Here is a 13,293-nt window from a genome sequence, read left to right as displayed (position 1 = left end):
AAGCTGTGGAAAACCACCCTTGAAGCCAACTGCAAACCACTTGCACAAGTGTCCATCAAATGTGGCATATACCAAGGAGATGCTCTGTCCCCGCTACTGTTCTGCATAGGCCTGAACCCCCTCAGCCAAATTATCAACAAGACTGGCTACGGATACCGACTCAAAAATGGGGCCAACATCAGTCACCTTCTCTACATGGATGACATCAAGCTGTATGCCAAGAGTGAGCGAGACATCGACTCACTGATCCACACCACCAGGATCTACAGCACGGACATTGGGATGTCATTCGGACTAGAGAAGTGTGGTCGGCTGATCACAAAGAGGGGGAAGGTCCTCCGCACAGAAGGGGTCTCACTCCCAGAAGGAACAATAGCAGACATAGAGGACAGTTACAAGTACCTAGGTATACCACAAGCAAATGGCAACCTCGATGAGGTCACAAGGAAAGGAGCCACAGCTAAATACCTCCAACGAATAAGGCAAGTCCTGAGAAGCCAGCTCAATGGCAAGAACAAAATCCGCGCAATAAACAGCTATGCCCTGCCAGTAATCAGATACCCTGCTGGAATAATTAGCTGGCCAAAGGAGGAGATAAAAGCCACTGATATTAAGACTAGAAAACTACTAACAATGCATGGAGGATTCCATCCCAAATCCAGCACCCTGAGACTATACACGAGCCGCAAGGAAGGAGGCAGAGGACTAGTGAGTGTGAGAACCACAGTCCAGGACGAAACAACTAAGATCCATAAATACATCAGGGACAAAGCCTCAACAGACAATGTGCTCAGTGAATATTTCAGACAACAGGGAACGGAGGTTGAGGTGCCAGAGATACCATCATGGCAGGACAAGCCCCTACATGGGATGTACCACCAGCAAATAACCCAAGTGGCTGATATCAGTAAATCCTACCAATGGCTGGAAAAAGCTGGACTCAAGGACAGCACAGAGGCCCTCATCCTGGCCGCCCAGGAACAGGCCCTAAACACCAGAGCAATAGAGGCCCAGATATACCACACCAGACAAGACCCAAGGTGTAGGTTGTGCAAGGAGGCCCCTGAGACAGTCCAGCACATAACAGCAGGGTGCAAGATACTGGCAGGGAAAGCGTACATGGAACGACATAACCAAGTTGCAGGCATAGTGTACAGAAACATCTGTGCAGAATATGGACTGGAAACCCCGAGATCAAAGTGGGAAACACCCCCAAAGGTGGCGGAGAACGCCAGAGCTAAGATCCTGTGGGACTTCCAGATCCAGACAGACAAAATGGTAATGGCGAACCAACCAGACATTGTCGTAGTGGATAAACAACAGAGGAAAGCCGTTGTGGTAGATGTAGCAATACCAAGCGACTGCAACATCAGGAAAAAGGAGCACGAGAAACTAGAGAAATACCAGGGCCTCAGGGAGGAACTGGAGAGGGCCTGGAAGGTGAAGACCACAGTGGTGCCTGTGGTCATCGGGGCCCTCGGGGCAGTCACCCCCAAACTGGACCAATGGCTACAACAGATCCCAGGAACAACATCAGACATCTCAGTCCAGAAATGTGCAGTCCTTGGCACAGCCAAGATACTGCGCAGAACCCTCAAGCTCCCAGGCCTCTGGTAGAGGACCCGAGCTCAGAGGATAAGAACCACCCGCGGTGGGTGAGAAGGGAATTTTTTATATATATATATATATATATATATATAACCTGAGTTCTTGTTTAAATCTATTCATATAATCTTGGTGTAATAATAATTAAAAAAAACCCCACTAAATTATATTCATACTCATTCAATGCATACTGTGTTTTTCTTAAAACATTGCAGTTGAATCTCTGCATTATAAAGGAAATGTAAAAATTAAAATGCTTTTTTTTTCTACTTCATGAAATTAATATTCTTTAATTTCTTTTGATGTCGAGCCATATGAAATTTGAATAAAACGATCAGGTCGAGACAAAAATTTGAGGAAACAGAAGTTGAGTAAGCAAGTGATTGCTTTTCATTTCCATTTTTGACCAACCAAAGAACATCATTGCAAAACGCCTGTAATGTAGCTGCCATGTTTAATTTCCCCACATTCTGTAACATCATATCTGTGTTGTAAGACGGACAAAAAGAACAAAACCTCCATGTGGCAACAAATTCTTGAGCGGGTCAGAGTCACAGGAATTTCTCAAATGTGTTGTGAAAAAAGTCAAATTGACAGTTATAATTAGTAATTCAGTCGATAAGCAGATTACGTTTATTTATAGCCAAACTATAATTCACAATCAGTAGTAAACTAGAAAAGAACAAAGTGAGAAGTCACTTCAGTTTAATATTTCCTCACTATCCTTGTTTTCACCTTTTAGGTTACAGTTAGTTAAAATAATCTGCATTCAACAAAGACGCAGAGAGTAAGGAATCAGATCCCAACCACTGCGATGTCAAAATGTACCCCAAAGGTTGACATAATATCAAGCCTTGTTCTTGTGGTTTTCTCCCCTAATATTCCTAATTTCACACCATTAGTCTTATCACAGACAATTATGTCAGAATACAAACATTCAGCAGTCTAAATGATCAGAGAAAGCAAAAAAACAACATACCAAATATACATTTAGTGCCAAAATGTGCAAACCAGGCAGCGTGAAGTTTTTTTTATATATTTGTGTTTTACCCTTTAAGAACTTTAAAGCATTTTCACTTCACTGGACAGCATGCCACTCTGGGATGCACTGAAAGAAAAGAGGAGAAGACATGCAGCAGAGTTCAGGAGCCGGGTTCACCGAGAGGTCCTCTGCTGCCTGAACTGGAATGGTGTAACATGATTCACTGATACAGGAAGCGCTCTGCGCCACCAGGTGATGAAAGCAAAGAGTGCGGTTCACACCAGGCCGGTCCAGGTGTTCTGTGGGACAAAGACAACAGAGCAACATATCAGGAGGAGGAACACTAATCACACATAACATGGCGGGTAAAGTGAATGTTTCCTCGTGGTACCCAGGGCAGACGGTGGACGTTTTGTCCTTAAAGAGTTAGAAGCAGGAAAAACAGATGAGTGTAACAATTTGGGAGTGTGGGGACCAATAACCAATCAGAATTACGAAGGCGCCATGTTTAAATCTCTGGAGTTTCTTTATTCTGGATCAAGACGACATAGTAAAAACAGTTTCAACTTTAGTAAATAACCCGATTTGCACTAACACCAACCTTATAGAGCTGTGTCTACAGTCAGTGTTCACTAAATCCATACACAGCATTTCTAAATCAGTTCTTAAGCACCAGCTTTCTTTTAGTATGAGCAGTGTTTAACTTTTCTAGCGCTGCTGGAACAGATCTTCTTTTGAAGAACCAATAACAAGTGGTGATATGAGGCGTTGACTTGGTCTCCAAGATCTCAATCAAGCATCTGCAGGATGTGCTGCACATACAACTTATGTATGGACGCTCTCTTTCAAAACGTATTGGATTGAAAGCACTTGCTGCTAACATCTTGTTTCTTTAAGGGTCTTGCGAAACCCACGCCTCAATGGTTCAGACCTAGCAAAAGGTGTACCAACACACTGTTAGGAACGTAGTTTTATCCTGATTTGAATACATTTAAACTAAAAAGATGCAAAAATAACTAGATTACAGCCTAACAGCGATATATGAGATTGGAATTTGATTTCTCTTTTCAATGGTCAACTTTAATCGTTCAGGAAACTCGTTCCACTGTTACGTAAATGCTACCATTTCTGCTGCATTTGTGAAATGTTGACGAAACAATCTCAAAGCTAAAAACGTCAGAGAAGAGGGTTTTATCCTCTGCAGTGTGTGCTGTGAGGAGTCGTACCTAACGAGGCGTTTCCTCCTGCTTAGTGCCCAGGCTGGGGCAGTAAAGTGTAAACAACTTTGGAAGAATCCCTCGGTTTCCTCTCTCCTCTCATGTTGTGCACCTGGACCTGATCTGGGCTGCAGGAAACAGATGAGGCACCACCAAATCGGTAAGTTCACAAAAACCCGATCTTCCAGACAAAAAGATGTTAATGATGTTAAGAAAAATCCTCTACAGTGACTGATCAGGAAGCGCAAAATGCCTGAACATGAAATTCTTTCACATCGCAGTGCCATGTTCCCAAATCTAGCAAACTCCAAGCTTTAATGTGACTACGCTCACTTAGTGGGGGAAGAAACATTTTTCACAAACTTGATCGCTGGTGTCACAATTAGTAGTACTCCCAAACATTTCTTTACACTGCAAAAACACAAAAACTTACTAAGTATTTTTGGTCTAGTTTCTTGTGCAAATATCTTAGTACACTTGAAATAAGACAAAACTAACTGGTAACTTGTCAACCAAATATAGGAGCACATTTTCAGTCACAATGTAAAATAATACTTATAAGTGAAATAATCTGTCGGTGTTTCTGGTACTTTTTGGTAAAGAAAAAACCAAAAACATTAAGTACAATAACAGCAGGAGACTTTGGTTAGTGTCTACCTGGACATCCTGGAGTAATGCACAGTGATGAAGTTGGAGGAGGAGCTGCGGCCTGAAACTTCCTTGATTGGCGGAGCGTCCATCAGAGGAACGATGGAGGGATGGGAGGTGTCACTTAAATCCTCCGACTCCTCCTGTGTGCACATGAAAAACATCTAATTCCTCTTCCCTTTCATTGGTGGACGTTCCCCAGGTGACGTTGAGCGCGGCTCACCGGGATGTCGGACATCTTGCCTTTTCTGACAGGGAGGGTTTGTTCGGCTGACTCGCAGCACACGGTGTCGGATGTCGCCGCTGGATGCTGGGGTCAAACGGAAAGACACAAACCTCAGAGGATAAACCAGATAAATAGGATCACAAATCATGAAAAATCATTCCAGACTTTACTGCGGTAACCGGGGTCATTCTTCAAACCCATGTTTTCTCCTACTGTCAGCTTCAGTAAAACACAAAATGCTGGATTATTCTTAAGACTGATTAAAAACAACGACAAAGACAGCTGTACCTTGTTTACATCGTCTACGGACTCTGTGTCTACTCTGTGCATGTTCTTGCTGTGAACGCAGAGAGAGAGAGACGCAGTCAGTGACAAGACTGATGAAGAAAAGTGATGAATAAACAGGGGAAAAAAAACAAAACAGCTGCTGCAGAGGTGAAGGTACTTCCAGTCACCTGATCATGACGGCCACCGTCAGCGTGATGAGACCAGCAGACACGCCCACCGCTGAAGCCAAAGCGATCGCCTTTAAACGACCTGCAGTCGGAGACATCGCAAACGTCATCGGCACGACAGAAACACGCTGTCGCCAAACGCGAAAGCAGGAAGTTCAGCCGGCTACAACTGAACAGAAGTCATAAAAATAGAAAAGGAAAGTGATTGAAGAGCTAAAGATCTGCACATCAGAAAACGCCTGTCTGGACTCGAGTCTTGTATTTCCACTTCTTCTTTCCAAAGCTCCATTTCTTCAGCTGTCTAGACTCGAATAGCAGTTTTCCGCAGCACCTCATCACCTCCTCTCTTAATAGTGAGAGTGGTTTGCATGACTCACGGTGAATCATAGAAAAACAATGAAAGCCAGAGGCCGGACGGACCACTGCGACGGTGACCAGGAGGCTTCATCGCTCATCGCCGCAGACAAACAGAAACCATATCTGAAAACCTTCAATGATATAAATACTGACAAATACTCAAAGGCCGTTTTTTTTTTTCTTTCTTCTTCTTCTGCAACGTCTGAGATGATCAGAAACATGGCTGTAAATATGCAGCAGGTGGGTTTCACTGCAGTGAAACATAGTATTCCCATTCTCACTTAACAGAAATAAACACTTGAATGCTGAATGCTAAGCTGGCTGCACTTTAATAGATTATACTGGTAATTTAAAAGAAAAAGATTGCCCATAATAGTTAGAAAATAAAAAGAGGAATTAAACAAATAAAACAGGACTGATCGTAAGAGTAGAAATGAGATTTTCAAGAAATTGGCAACATTCAAGATGATCCATCAGAGCTGATTTGTACCTCTGACTCTGACTGTCAGGACCGGAGAGCTGTGGGCTCCGATTCGGTTCCTGGCCTCGCAGTAATACTGACCACTCTCCCCAGGACCGACCTCGGAGAAGGTGAAGACGGGCCCAGACTTGGTGACCCATGCTGCGTCATGAAGAACAGAAAAAAAAAAGGTAAGCTTTACAGTTTTAATTTAAGTCAAACGGTGACTGCAAACATTCACCACAAAGAAATTTTTTTTAAAAAAGAGTAAAAAATCAGAGCTAACAGTGTACAGTGCCACCATCCACAGCGAGTCTGTGCCAGGTGAAGTTGTCCACGGCTGGGTAGGCCTGACTGCTGCAGGTCAGGGTCAGGGGTCGGCCCGCGTCCACCACGCTGGAAGGACGCGCCAGAATTGAGGTGTTCTTAGGGGGATCTGCACAAAGGAGGGAAGAAAAGAAGATTAATGTTCTTATAAATCATTTTTTCATAAAGACAAGGCAAACACCAGCTGAAGTTCAACATGCAGTTCTAATCATTTTGGTTTTGTTACTGTTTAAAATCAAAGACAAGCGAAGCCAGAGAGTGAAGCAAAGGCCAGTAGTTATACCGTTACAGTAACTGATCAAATGTCATGCAAATGTATTCGCAGCCCTCGAACTTTGTCACATCTGGTCTTGTTACAACCATAAAATGATGTGTACTTTATGTAAAGCTAATACAAAGTAGCACATAGTCATGGGACTAAAAATGGAAACGATACATTTGAAAATATCTAAAAATCAATATTTAGTTTGTCTCTGCCATGTTGTCCATCTAAAGACTATTTTTTTTTGTTTTACAAAAAAGCTCAAGTTCCTTCTTCAGGTTGATCTGAAATGATCCCAGTCAGAGTTCAGTTTTAGTTCAGTGGGTAAGGACTTAAACATGTTGACTCAGAGAAACTTTACGGACAACCAGCGTAGAGTTCCTGCTGGACGCTCCATGAATTACTGACCCAAAACATCGCAGAGAACCCGAGGAGCCTTCTTCCACATGTCTGATTTTAAGCAGTTCAGGTATGAATACTTTTGCAAGACAATGTTAATTTGTTTGAAAAAAAAAAGGTTTATGAAAAAGAAAAAGGCGGAGGGATGCGTCTTGTACTTACAGAGGACTGTTAGCGAAGAAACAAGAGAGGATTGGGAACCCAGTCGGTTTGTTGCTATGCAGTAGTACTGACCCGCATGTTGAGCCCCCACTGAAGGAAAGGTCAGGTTCTGATTGTGACCTTTAGGCACCACCTGGTCACCTGTGATTCGATACCAAACATACCTGCAGAGGAAATCAGGGAAGTGATGATGATGATGGTGACCATTGGGCCTAGTAATTTCAACAGATTTTTGACATCATCAAATCAACAGAAATGTAATACGGTTGGTCAGGAAGACACGAGGGCCTTATTTAAAATAATAAGGCCACAACAAATGCATGACATGGTGAAGTAGCAAAGTTGTATGGGGCTGATTCAAGGTGATGTTTTACCTGCTGGGAGGAGGGGAGGCGTGGCTGCTGCAGCTCAGGTTTACAGACGAGCCCTCTCTGATGTCCCTCTGAGGACTCGTCCACACGTGTGTGTTTTTGGGAGAGTCTACGCAGGAGGAACAGGAACAGAAAACATAAAGTTAAACAACAAAGACTGATGTTAACCTTCGCAGTCCAGCTGAGCAACTGGTCAGTGGAATACTTAATTATCATAAATATTCCTGCTGTGCCCCTCTGATACATTTGGACCACGCACAGCTGACGTTGAGAAGAAGTGATCCGGAGCGCTCTGTTCCCAGGGAGTTGCGGGCGACGCAGTAGTACTCTCCTCTGTCTGTGTACTTTAGGTAGGACAGGTGGAGCTGAGGACGGAAGCTGTCTGGAATGCTGCCACTCTCCATGTCTGCAAAGAAAGGAGAAAAATGTGTGTTTACATGTGGACGGAAAATATGATAACTATCATTTCAAACCGGGAATTCTGACAATTTGAAAAGTTTTACTATCTCCACCTAATGGGTGTGTGGCTTACAAAGAATCAAGTGCACCCATCCCTATTTATTCACTTTTAAGTAAATAGGTAAAATTGGATGGATGGATGGATGATGGGCTAAGAAGTAAATGTTTTACTTTAGGATTATTGGTGGTACATTTGTTGTCACTCCTATTTATCTATACAAAACACATGCAACTGAAGCACTTTCTTTCTTTATACATTAATTTTTTTACTGAGTTGCTGACGTTTCTGGAAATTCTTAATAAGTCTCCTTGTGGTTATAAATATGATGTGACACAGCGGCCTATTTCTTTCAGCAACTGACCACTAGATCAGATGGAGCCACATCGATCTCGACATCTTGTTGAGTCGGCAGGATAGCATGCAATCGTAGGACAATCTTCAAAGCTTACAACCGACCAACATTCCCCACTGTTTACCTTTAAACCATGCGAAGCTCTCAACAGGTGGGGCTGCATCACTGCTGCAGGTCAGAGTGACTGAACCCCCCTCTGACAACTCTCCGGCAGGAAACACTGCAATGGAAGTGGAGCGAGGACTATCTGTAGTGAGAAACAAGGACACAATTCTGACAAAATATGAATAACTTTTGCAACATATATATATATATATATATATATATATATATATATATATATATATATATATATATATATATATATATATATATATGTTACAGCTTATTATGTGAAATAAAGTGCATGATTATTATTTCCTAAATTCTTTGCTTCATGCTTTCTTCAAATTGTAAGACATTTGTCCTCATCTATGAACAAGAGCATAATAAATATTATCCCCTGTCCATTACTTCCAGATGCATGTGAACAGTGTAAAACTTTAAAAATCCTAAAAGTTTCTGTTCTTCTTGGCTGACATTACTTACACCCCATTGTCAGGGAGACCGACGGTGACTGGACGTTCTGCGGTGGGATTGGTCGGCAGGTGTATGCGCCTGCGTGCTGCGGGTCGAAGCGGTTAATCATCTTCTTCTCATACGAGCCGAGGTTCAATCCGTTCCTAAAACATCACACGATAAGGGAACTGACGGTAAACTGTGATTTCTTTCCATTAGCTAGTAAGAGATGGGGATAGGGGTGGAAAGAAAACCCGACACAATGCCAACTTTGGGCTACTTAGCCAGCTAGCTAGCCAGTTAGCGTTGGGCTAGCTAGGCAGATAGCACAGCTGAAGTGGATGGCCTGCACTAGCCCAATGGTGCCACTTTTTAGTTATGTCAAATAAGTGCCATTTCTCTCATCTCTCACCTTTTTCTCTCTTATTTTTGCATCCAAAGATACACCTAACCAGGGTTTAGTTATTGCTGACATTAACTGTGTGTATTCTCTTTGTTTTTCTCACAGAAAGTACTCCTGGTTCATTGCTTTTGCTCCATCTTCTTTCCTGGATAAATTCACTGATTGACTTATTGCTACCAATTTATATTTGCCTTTTTACTCTACTTTTAAAAAGTAATTCTGACCCAGTGATTATTTAACAGTGTGTTTTGTGCCTCCTTCGTGTCCTGTTGACCCCTGTCTGGTCACAGTAGATGGCTGCTTGTAATAATAAAACAGGCATTATGTAGACTTACCTGTAAAGTACCAAGCTTCTCCCCGGGGCAGCACATCCTCTGGCCTGGCAACCTACAAAGACTGTTTCTCCAAATCCAAACATGTTGCTTGGCCTAGCTGGATGCACCTGAACCTGGAGCTCTGTGACACACAGAGACAAACACACGTCATTAAATACGGAGACTTTTCTGAGATGTCTCAGCAGCTTTAGCTTCTGTTCACCTACCTGTTACATCCAGAGTAATGGTGTCAGGTGAGGTCCATCTCCCCAGCGGTTGGTCTGTCTCAAACCTGAAGTGATACTGACCCGCATCGCCCAGCTGCACACCCCGAATCTGAACCGAGCAGCTGGAGTAGCTTCCCCCGGTGTAGCTAGAATCCAGGCAGCAATTCAGTAACGTAATTTTACTGTAACAATAACAGCACTTGCAGTTCTCACCGCGTGCGCCCGCGGTAGGACGGGCTGATCTGGTTGGGGTCGGTGTGGTGAGCAAACTCCCTGCGACCCTCAGTAGAAACACGGAACCACATAACGCGCCTCACAGTGTGACCTGGGGTAGTTTTACACAATGTTGTTGTTCACTTAAACATATCCTAAAGCCATAAACAACAACATATTTTACTGATACTTAATGAGATACACCAACACAACATCCTATTAGTGTGAAGTGGAAAAAAAAATCTTACTTTTCAGATTTCTTATACTCTGTTACATAAAACCCCAACAAAGTACATTTACTTGTTTTCACAAAAATTTGAACCGTCCATCTAAAGAATTGCAAAATGAACAAATGACCAACTTGAGGGGTAGTCATAACGGCAGGGCAGAGTCACTGTAGTTCCTGCCCACACACAGATCACTCTTCTGGAAAACGACACACTCCACCTGCTCTGAGCACCTAGGAGACAAACGCTTTGAATCTTTCAATTGTCAGGGCTCTAATTTAGGAATCTAAGCACAAAAAATACAAGCAAACATATACATATGTTACAGTATACATATGTTACAGTATACATATGTTACATATATGTTACAGTAAAAATCATGGTTACATAATTGTCCACTTGTGTACCTCTTCCCAAAATGTATGTGCATGCCATTGGTAAAAATGCACAAAAATCAGCACATATTCCACCGCATTTTCTACAATTCTCACCTGAATTGCCATCTCTTGACTGTAAACAGGGTGATGACATGCAACAAGTACATGGCCAATTGTTTTCCTAATATATTTCAAACATGAAATCTCAGAGAGTAGCATTTCAAAGTTAAGCAGGAAGCGTTCTCCTTGATGTGCAGCCGTGGTGTCGTCCTGTGCTGCTGACTGTGGGCCTGGCTGACTACCTTGCACAAAAGACAATCAATACTTATAAATAAGTCGGAGTGTAAAGAGAAGGGCACCTGGCTGCAGGACATTGTCGACATAATGCCTCTTAAAAATCTGCCACTTGATTTTAAAACTTCAAAGTAAACAATATAAATCCTAAATTAAAAACTAATCTGTAACTGAACAGTTTTCCCCCCCAAAAATCTGCGAGCTCAACACGCCTTGATTCTAGTTTTCAAAATGCAAAGAAAAAACAACACTTTAAAAAATAATACCATTCGTCTCATACCTGGTAAAGCTGTGAGGATGGTGCCCAGAACTAGCGCACCTGCCAACATCTCCGCTGACACGAGCTCTGTTATGTCACCATAAACAATTAGATGAGAGCTGAAGAACTCACTGATCACAGCAAATGTCATCAAACTACTTAAATCTCAAGAACTCACCCTCAGAGTATCTGCATCCACCTCAGCCAGTCAGATAAGCACAGACACTTCAGGATGTTTATGTCCCTGACAGTCATGGAGGTGAGGAGGTTTTATAGCGATGAGGGAGGCTCAGTGTTTGGCGTCTGTCAGATGGGAGGAGGAGTGAGGCGGATGGGGTGAGAGGTGGGTGTGAAAGTGATCAGCTCCTCATCCGTCATTGTTTGACCCATTTCCACTGTTGCTTTTTATTCCACTTCTCCATCTGAATCTGTCTCAAAAGATGAGCTAAAAGGAGAAACTGTGACATCCATGTGATCTTATCACTTCTGCATCGGTTTCAGAGACGCGTGTCTGTGCTACAAGTCAAATGTCATTAACCTGTAGTACGTGTTAGATTCATTTGTTATGTAACAGTCCTTTATTCCCTTTTCTTCTGCTCCTTCACTCTTGGGTAGGAAAAACGTACTCATAGTAGGTTTTTTAAAGCTAACTTCACCCAAAAAAGGCTCAATACTACTTTAGTGGATTCACAGGTGGGGGCTACAGACAGCCTGGCATCTTCAAAGCTCCAAAGCTTTTACTTTGGAGCTTTCCAAAGTAAAAGCTCCTAAATGCTGATCGACCTCAAAATAAAGCATAAAAAATGGTTCAGTAATATTCAGTATCATTCAATACTGCATCAGTTATTATGTACAAAGTTACACATGATTCCTAACTTTCTCGAAGTTTTCAGTGTTATTATGCCACTGCAATTTGAGAAATAAAACAATTTTTATGATTGTTTTGGCACTAAAGCTCCCAATAAATGTGTTAAAAATACAAACAGCTATTTTTTTTAGAAGCACATAGAAAAATGCAGGTGCTATGCATCTTTCTATCTGCATAGTACCTGCACATAGGTATTTGCACGACTCAAAGCATGTGCATCTTTTGCACATGCTTCGAGTCATGTGCAAAAGACAGAGCAAGGATTAACAAACAAAATGCAAAGAAAAAACAAAACAGCGGAAAGTTTACTGCATTGCATGTATAAAAGTGTTTCATCATTTCATCATTGCTCACTGTAAATAGACTTTTTGCACATTAGAATTTGTTGGGGTTTTTTTTTTGCTTACATGTTCTAATGGGAATGAAAACCAAGGTTTTAATTCTTGAGTAATTAAGAAAATAATCTCAACCATAAAAAGGCTGAAAAGTTAAGGTTGTAAAAAAATTCATTTAGTACTAACAGATGTTGTGTAAACCTGGGGCCTTTGGATCGTCTGCCTTTCTTTGGCAGGTTTTGTATTTTTGTTTTAGTATATTATGCAAAAGTACTTTGACTTTGTTCATGTAAAGGAGTTAGTGAGGCAAGTTATCATAGTAAAAGTCGGTAGATTCTCCCTCTGCTTGGATATTGTCTCAGCATCAGTCCAAGCTGTAAACAGAGTGACTGACATTTGCAGCTCCATGTAAGGTTTATTTATGAAATGAAACCAGGCCTGTGGGCGGACATTAATATACATAAGTCAAACAGACTTTGACTCCGCCGCCCAGATGTCCTCTTATCCTCTGCTCTAATTGAGAACTGTTGGCAATGAAAGCTACCCGCAGCCAGACGTGTGGAGGTTCGAGACCTTTCAGTCAACTGTGTCCACTTAGCCTGATGAGTCGAAATGACTTTAACATCCTACCCTGCTGCGGCTTGGCCAAAAGATGTCAGTTTTAGCCAATTGGCTACTTAGCCCAGCTCTGACCCAGGAGTAATGATGATGTGCAGTTTAGCTTTTCTGTCAATCTCTACTCACAAGCCGTCCACGGAAATGAAACCGTGGATGCACAGATAAAGCAACCTGGTAGAATTTAGCCAGTCGAAATCTTATTTGGCCAAAACTAACTAAACTTGTGTCAAACATTTGTGCCAATATCATTTTGAAGGGATGACTAAAAGTTTCTCGTAGGTATCAAAAGTCCACCAGCTGCTGCATATTTCCCTAAT

General features: G+C 42.2%; 1 protein-coding gene across 2 annotated transcripts; it reads right to left on the bottom strand.

Moving 5' to 3' along the window:
• Positions 1–2,042: 2,042 nt before the first annotated feature.
• On the bottom strand, positions 2,043–11,852 carry LOC116717832 (B-cell receptor CD22). Of its 2 annotated transcripts, XM_032559463.1 has the most exons (19): positions 11,334–11,849; positions 11,177–11,242; positions 10,360–10,458; positions 9,999–10,110; positions 9,786–9,931; positions 9,580–9,700; positions 8,872–9,005; positions 8,408–8,530; positions 7,731–7,877; positions 7,475–7,580; positions 7,101–7,264; positions 6,237–6,386; positions 5,981–6,112; positions 5,134–5,215; positions 4,967–5,015; positions 4,676–4,762; positions 4,462–4,595; positions 3,814–3,932; positions 2,043–2,886 (listed from the first exon to the last, which is right to left on the bottom strand). In XM_032559463.1, exons 2-18 carry the CDS (start codon positions 11,223–11,225, stop codon positions 3,836–3,838), a joined length of 1,932 nt encoding a protein of 643 aa, XP_032415354.1. In that variant the 5' UTR covers positions 11,226–11,242; positions 11,334–11,849; the 3' UTR covers positions 2,043–2,886; positions 3,814–3,835. The 2 variants fall into 2 exon arrangements, with proteins under 2 accessions (XP_032415354.1, XP_032415355.1); XM_032559464.1 differs by lacking the exon at positions 3,814–3,932 and having other exon boundaries at positions 11,334–11,852.
• Positions 11,853–13,293: the final 1,441 nt, after the last annotated feature.

The sequence above is a fragment of the Xiphophorus hellerii genome, chromosome 3, assembly GCF_003331165.1.
Source record: "Xiphophorus hellerii strain 12219 chromosome 3, Xiphophorus_hellerii-4.1, whole genome shotgun sequence".
NCBI lineage: Eukaryota > Metazoa > Chordata > Actinopteri > Cyprinodontiformes > Poeciliidae > Xiphophorus > Xiphophorus hellerii.
Note: the sequence above shows the minus strand (reverse complement) of the source record. Positions and strands in the feature narration are given on the sequence as shown.

What these genes read in the sequence shown, in the direction of transcription:
- LOC116717832 (XM_032559463.1), bottom strand. Translation starts at nt 11,225, where the DNA reads ATGTTGGCAGGTGCGCTAGTTCTGGGCACCATCCTCACAGCTTTACCA. An exon ending in ACGGTGGCCGTCATGATCAG is followed by an intron (nt 5,016 to 5,133) that starts GTGACTGGAAGT and finishes CTGCGTTCACAG; the next exon opens with CAAGAACATGCACAGAGTAG. An exon ending in CATTACTCCAGGATGTCCAG is followed by an intron (nt 3,933 to 4,461) that starts GTAGACACTAAC and finishes TGTTTCCTGCAG; the next exon opens with CCCAGATCAGGTCCAGGTGC.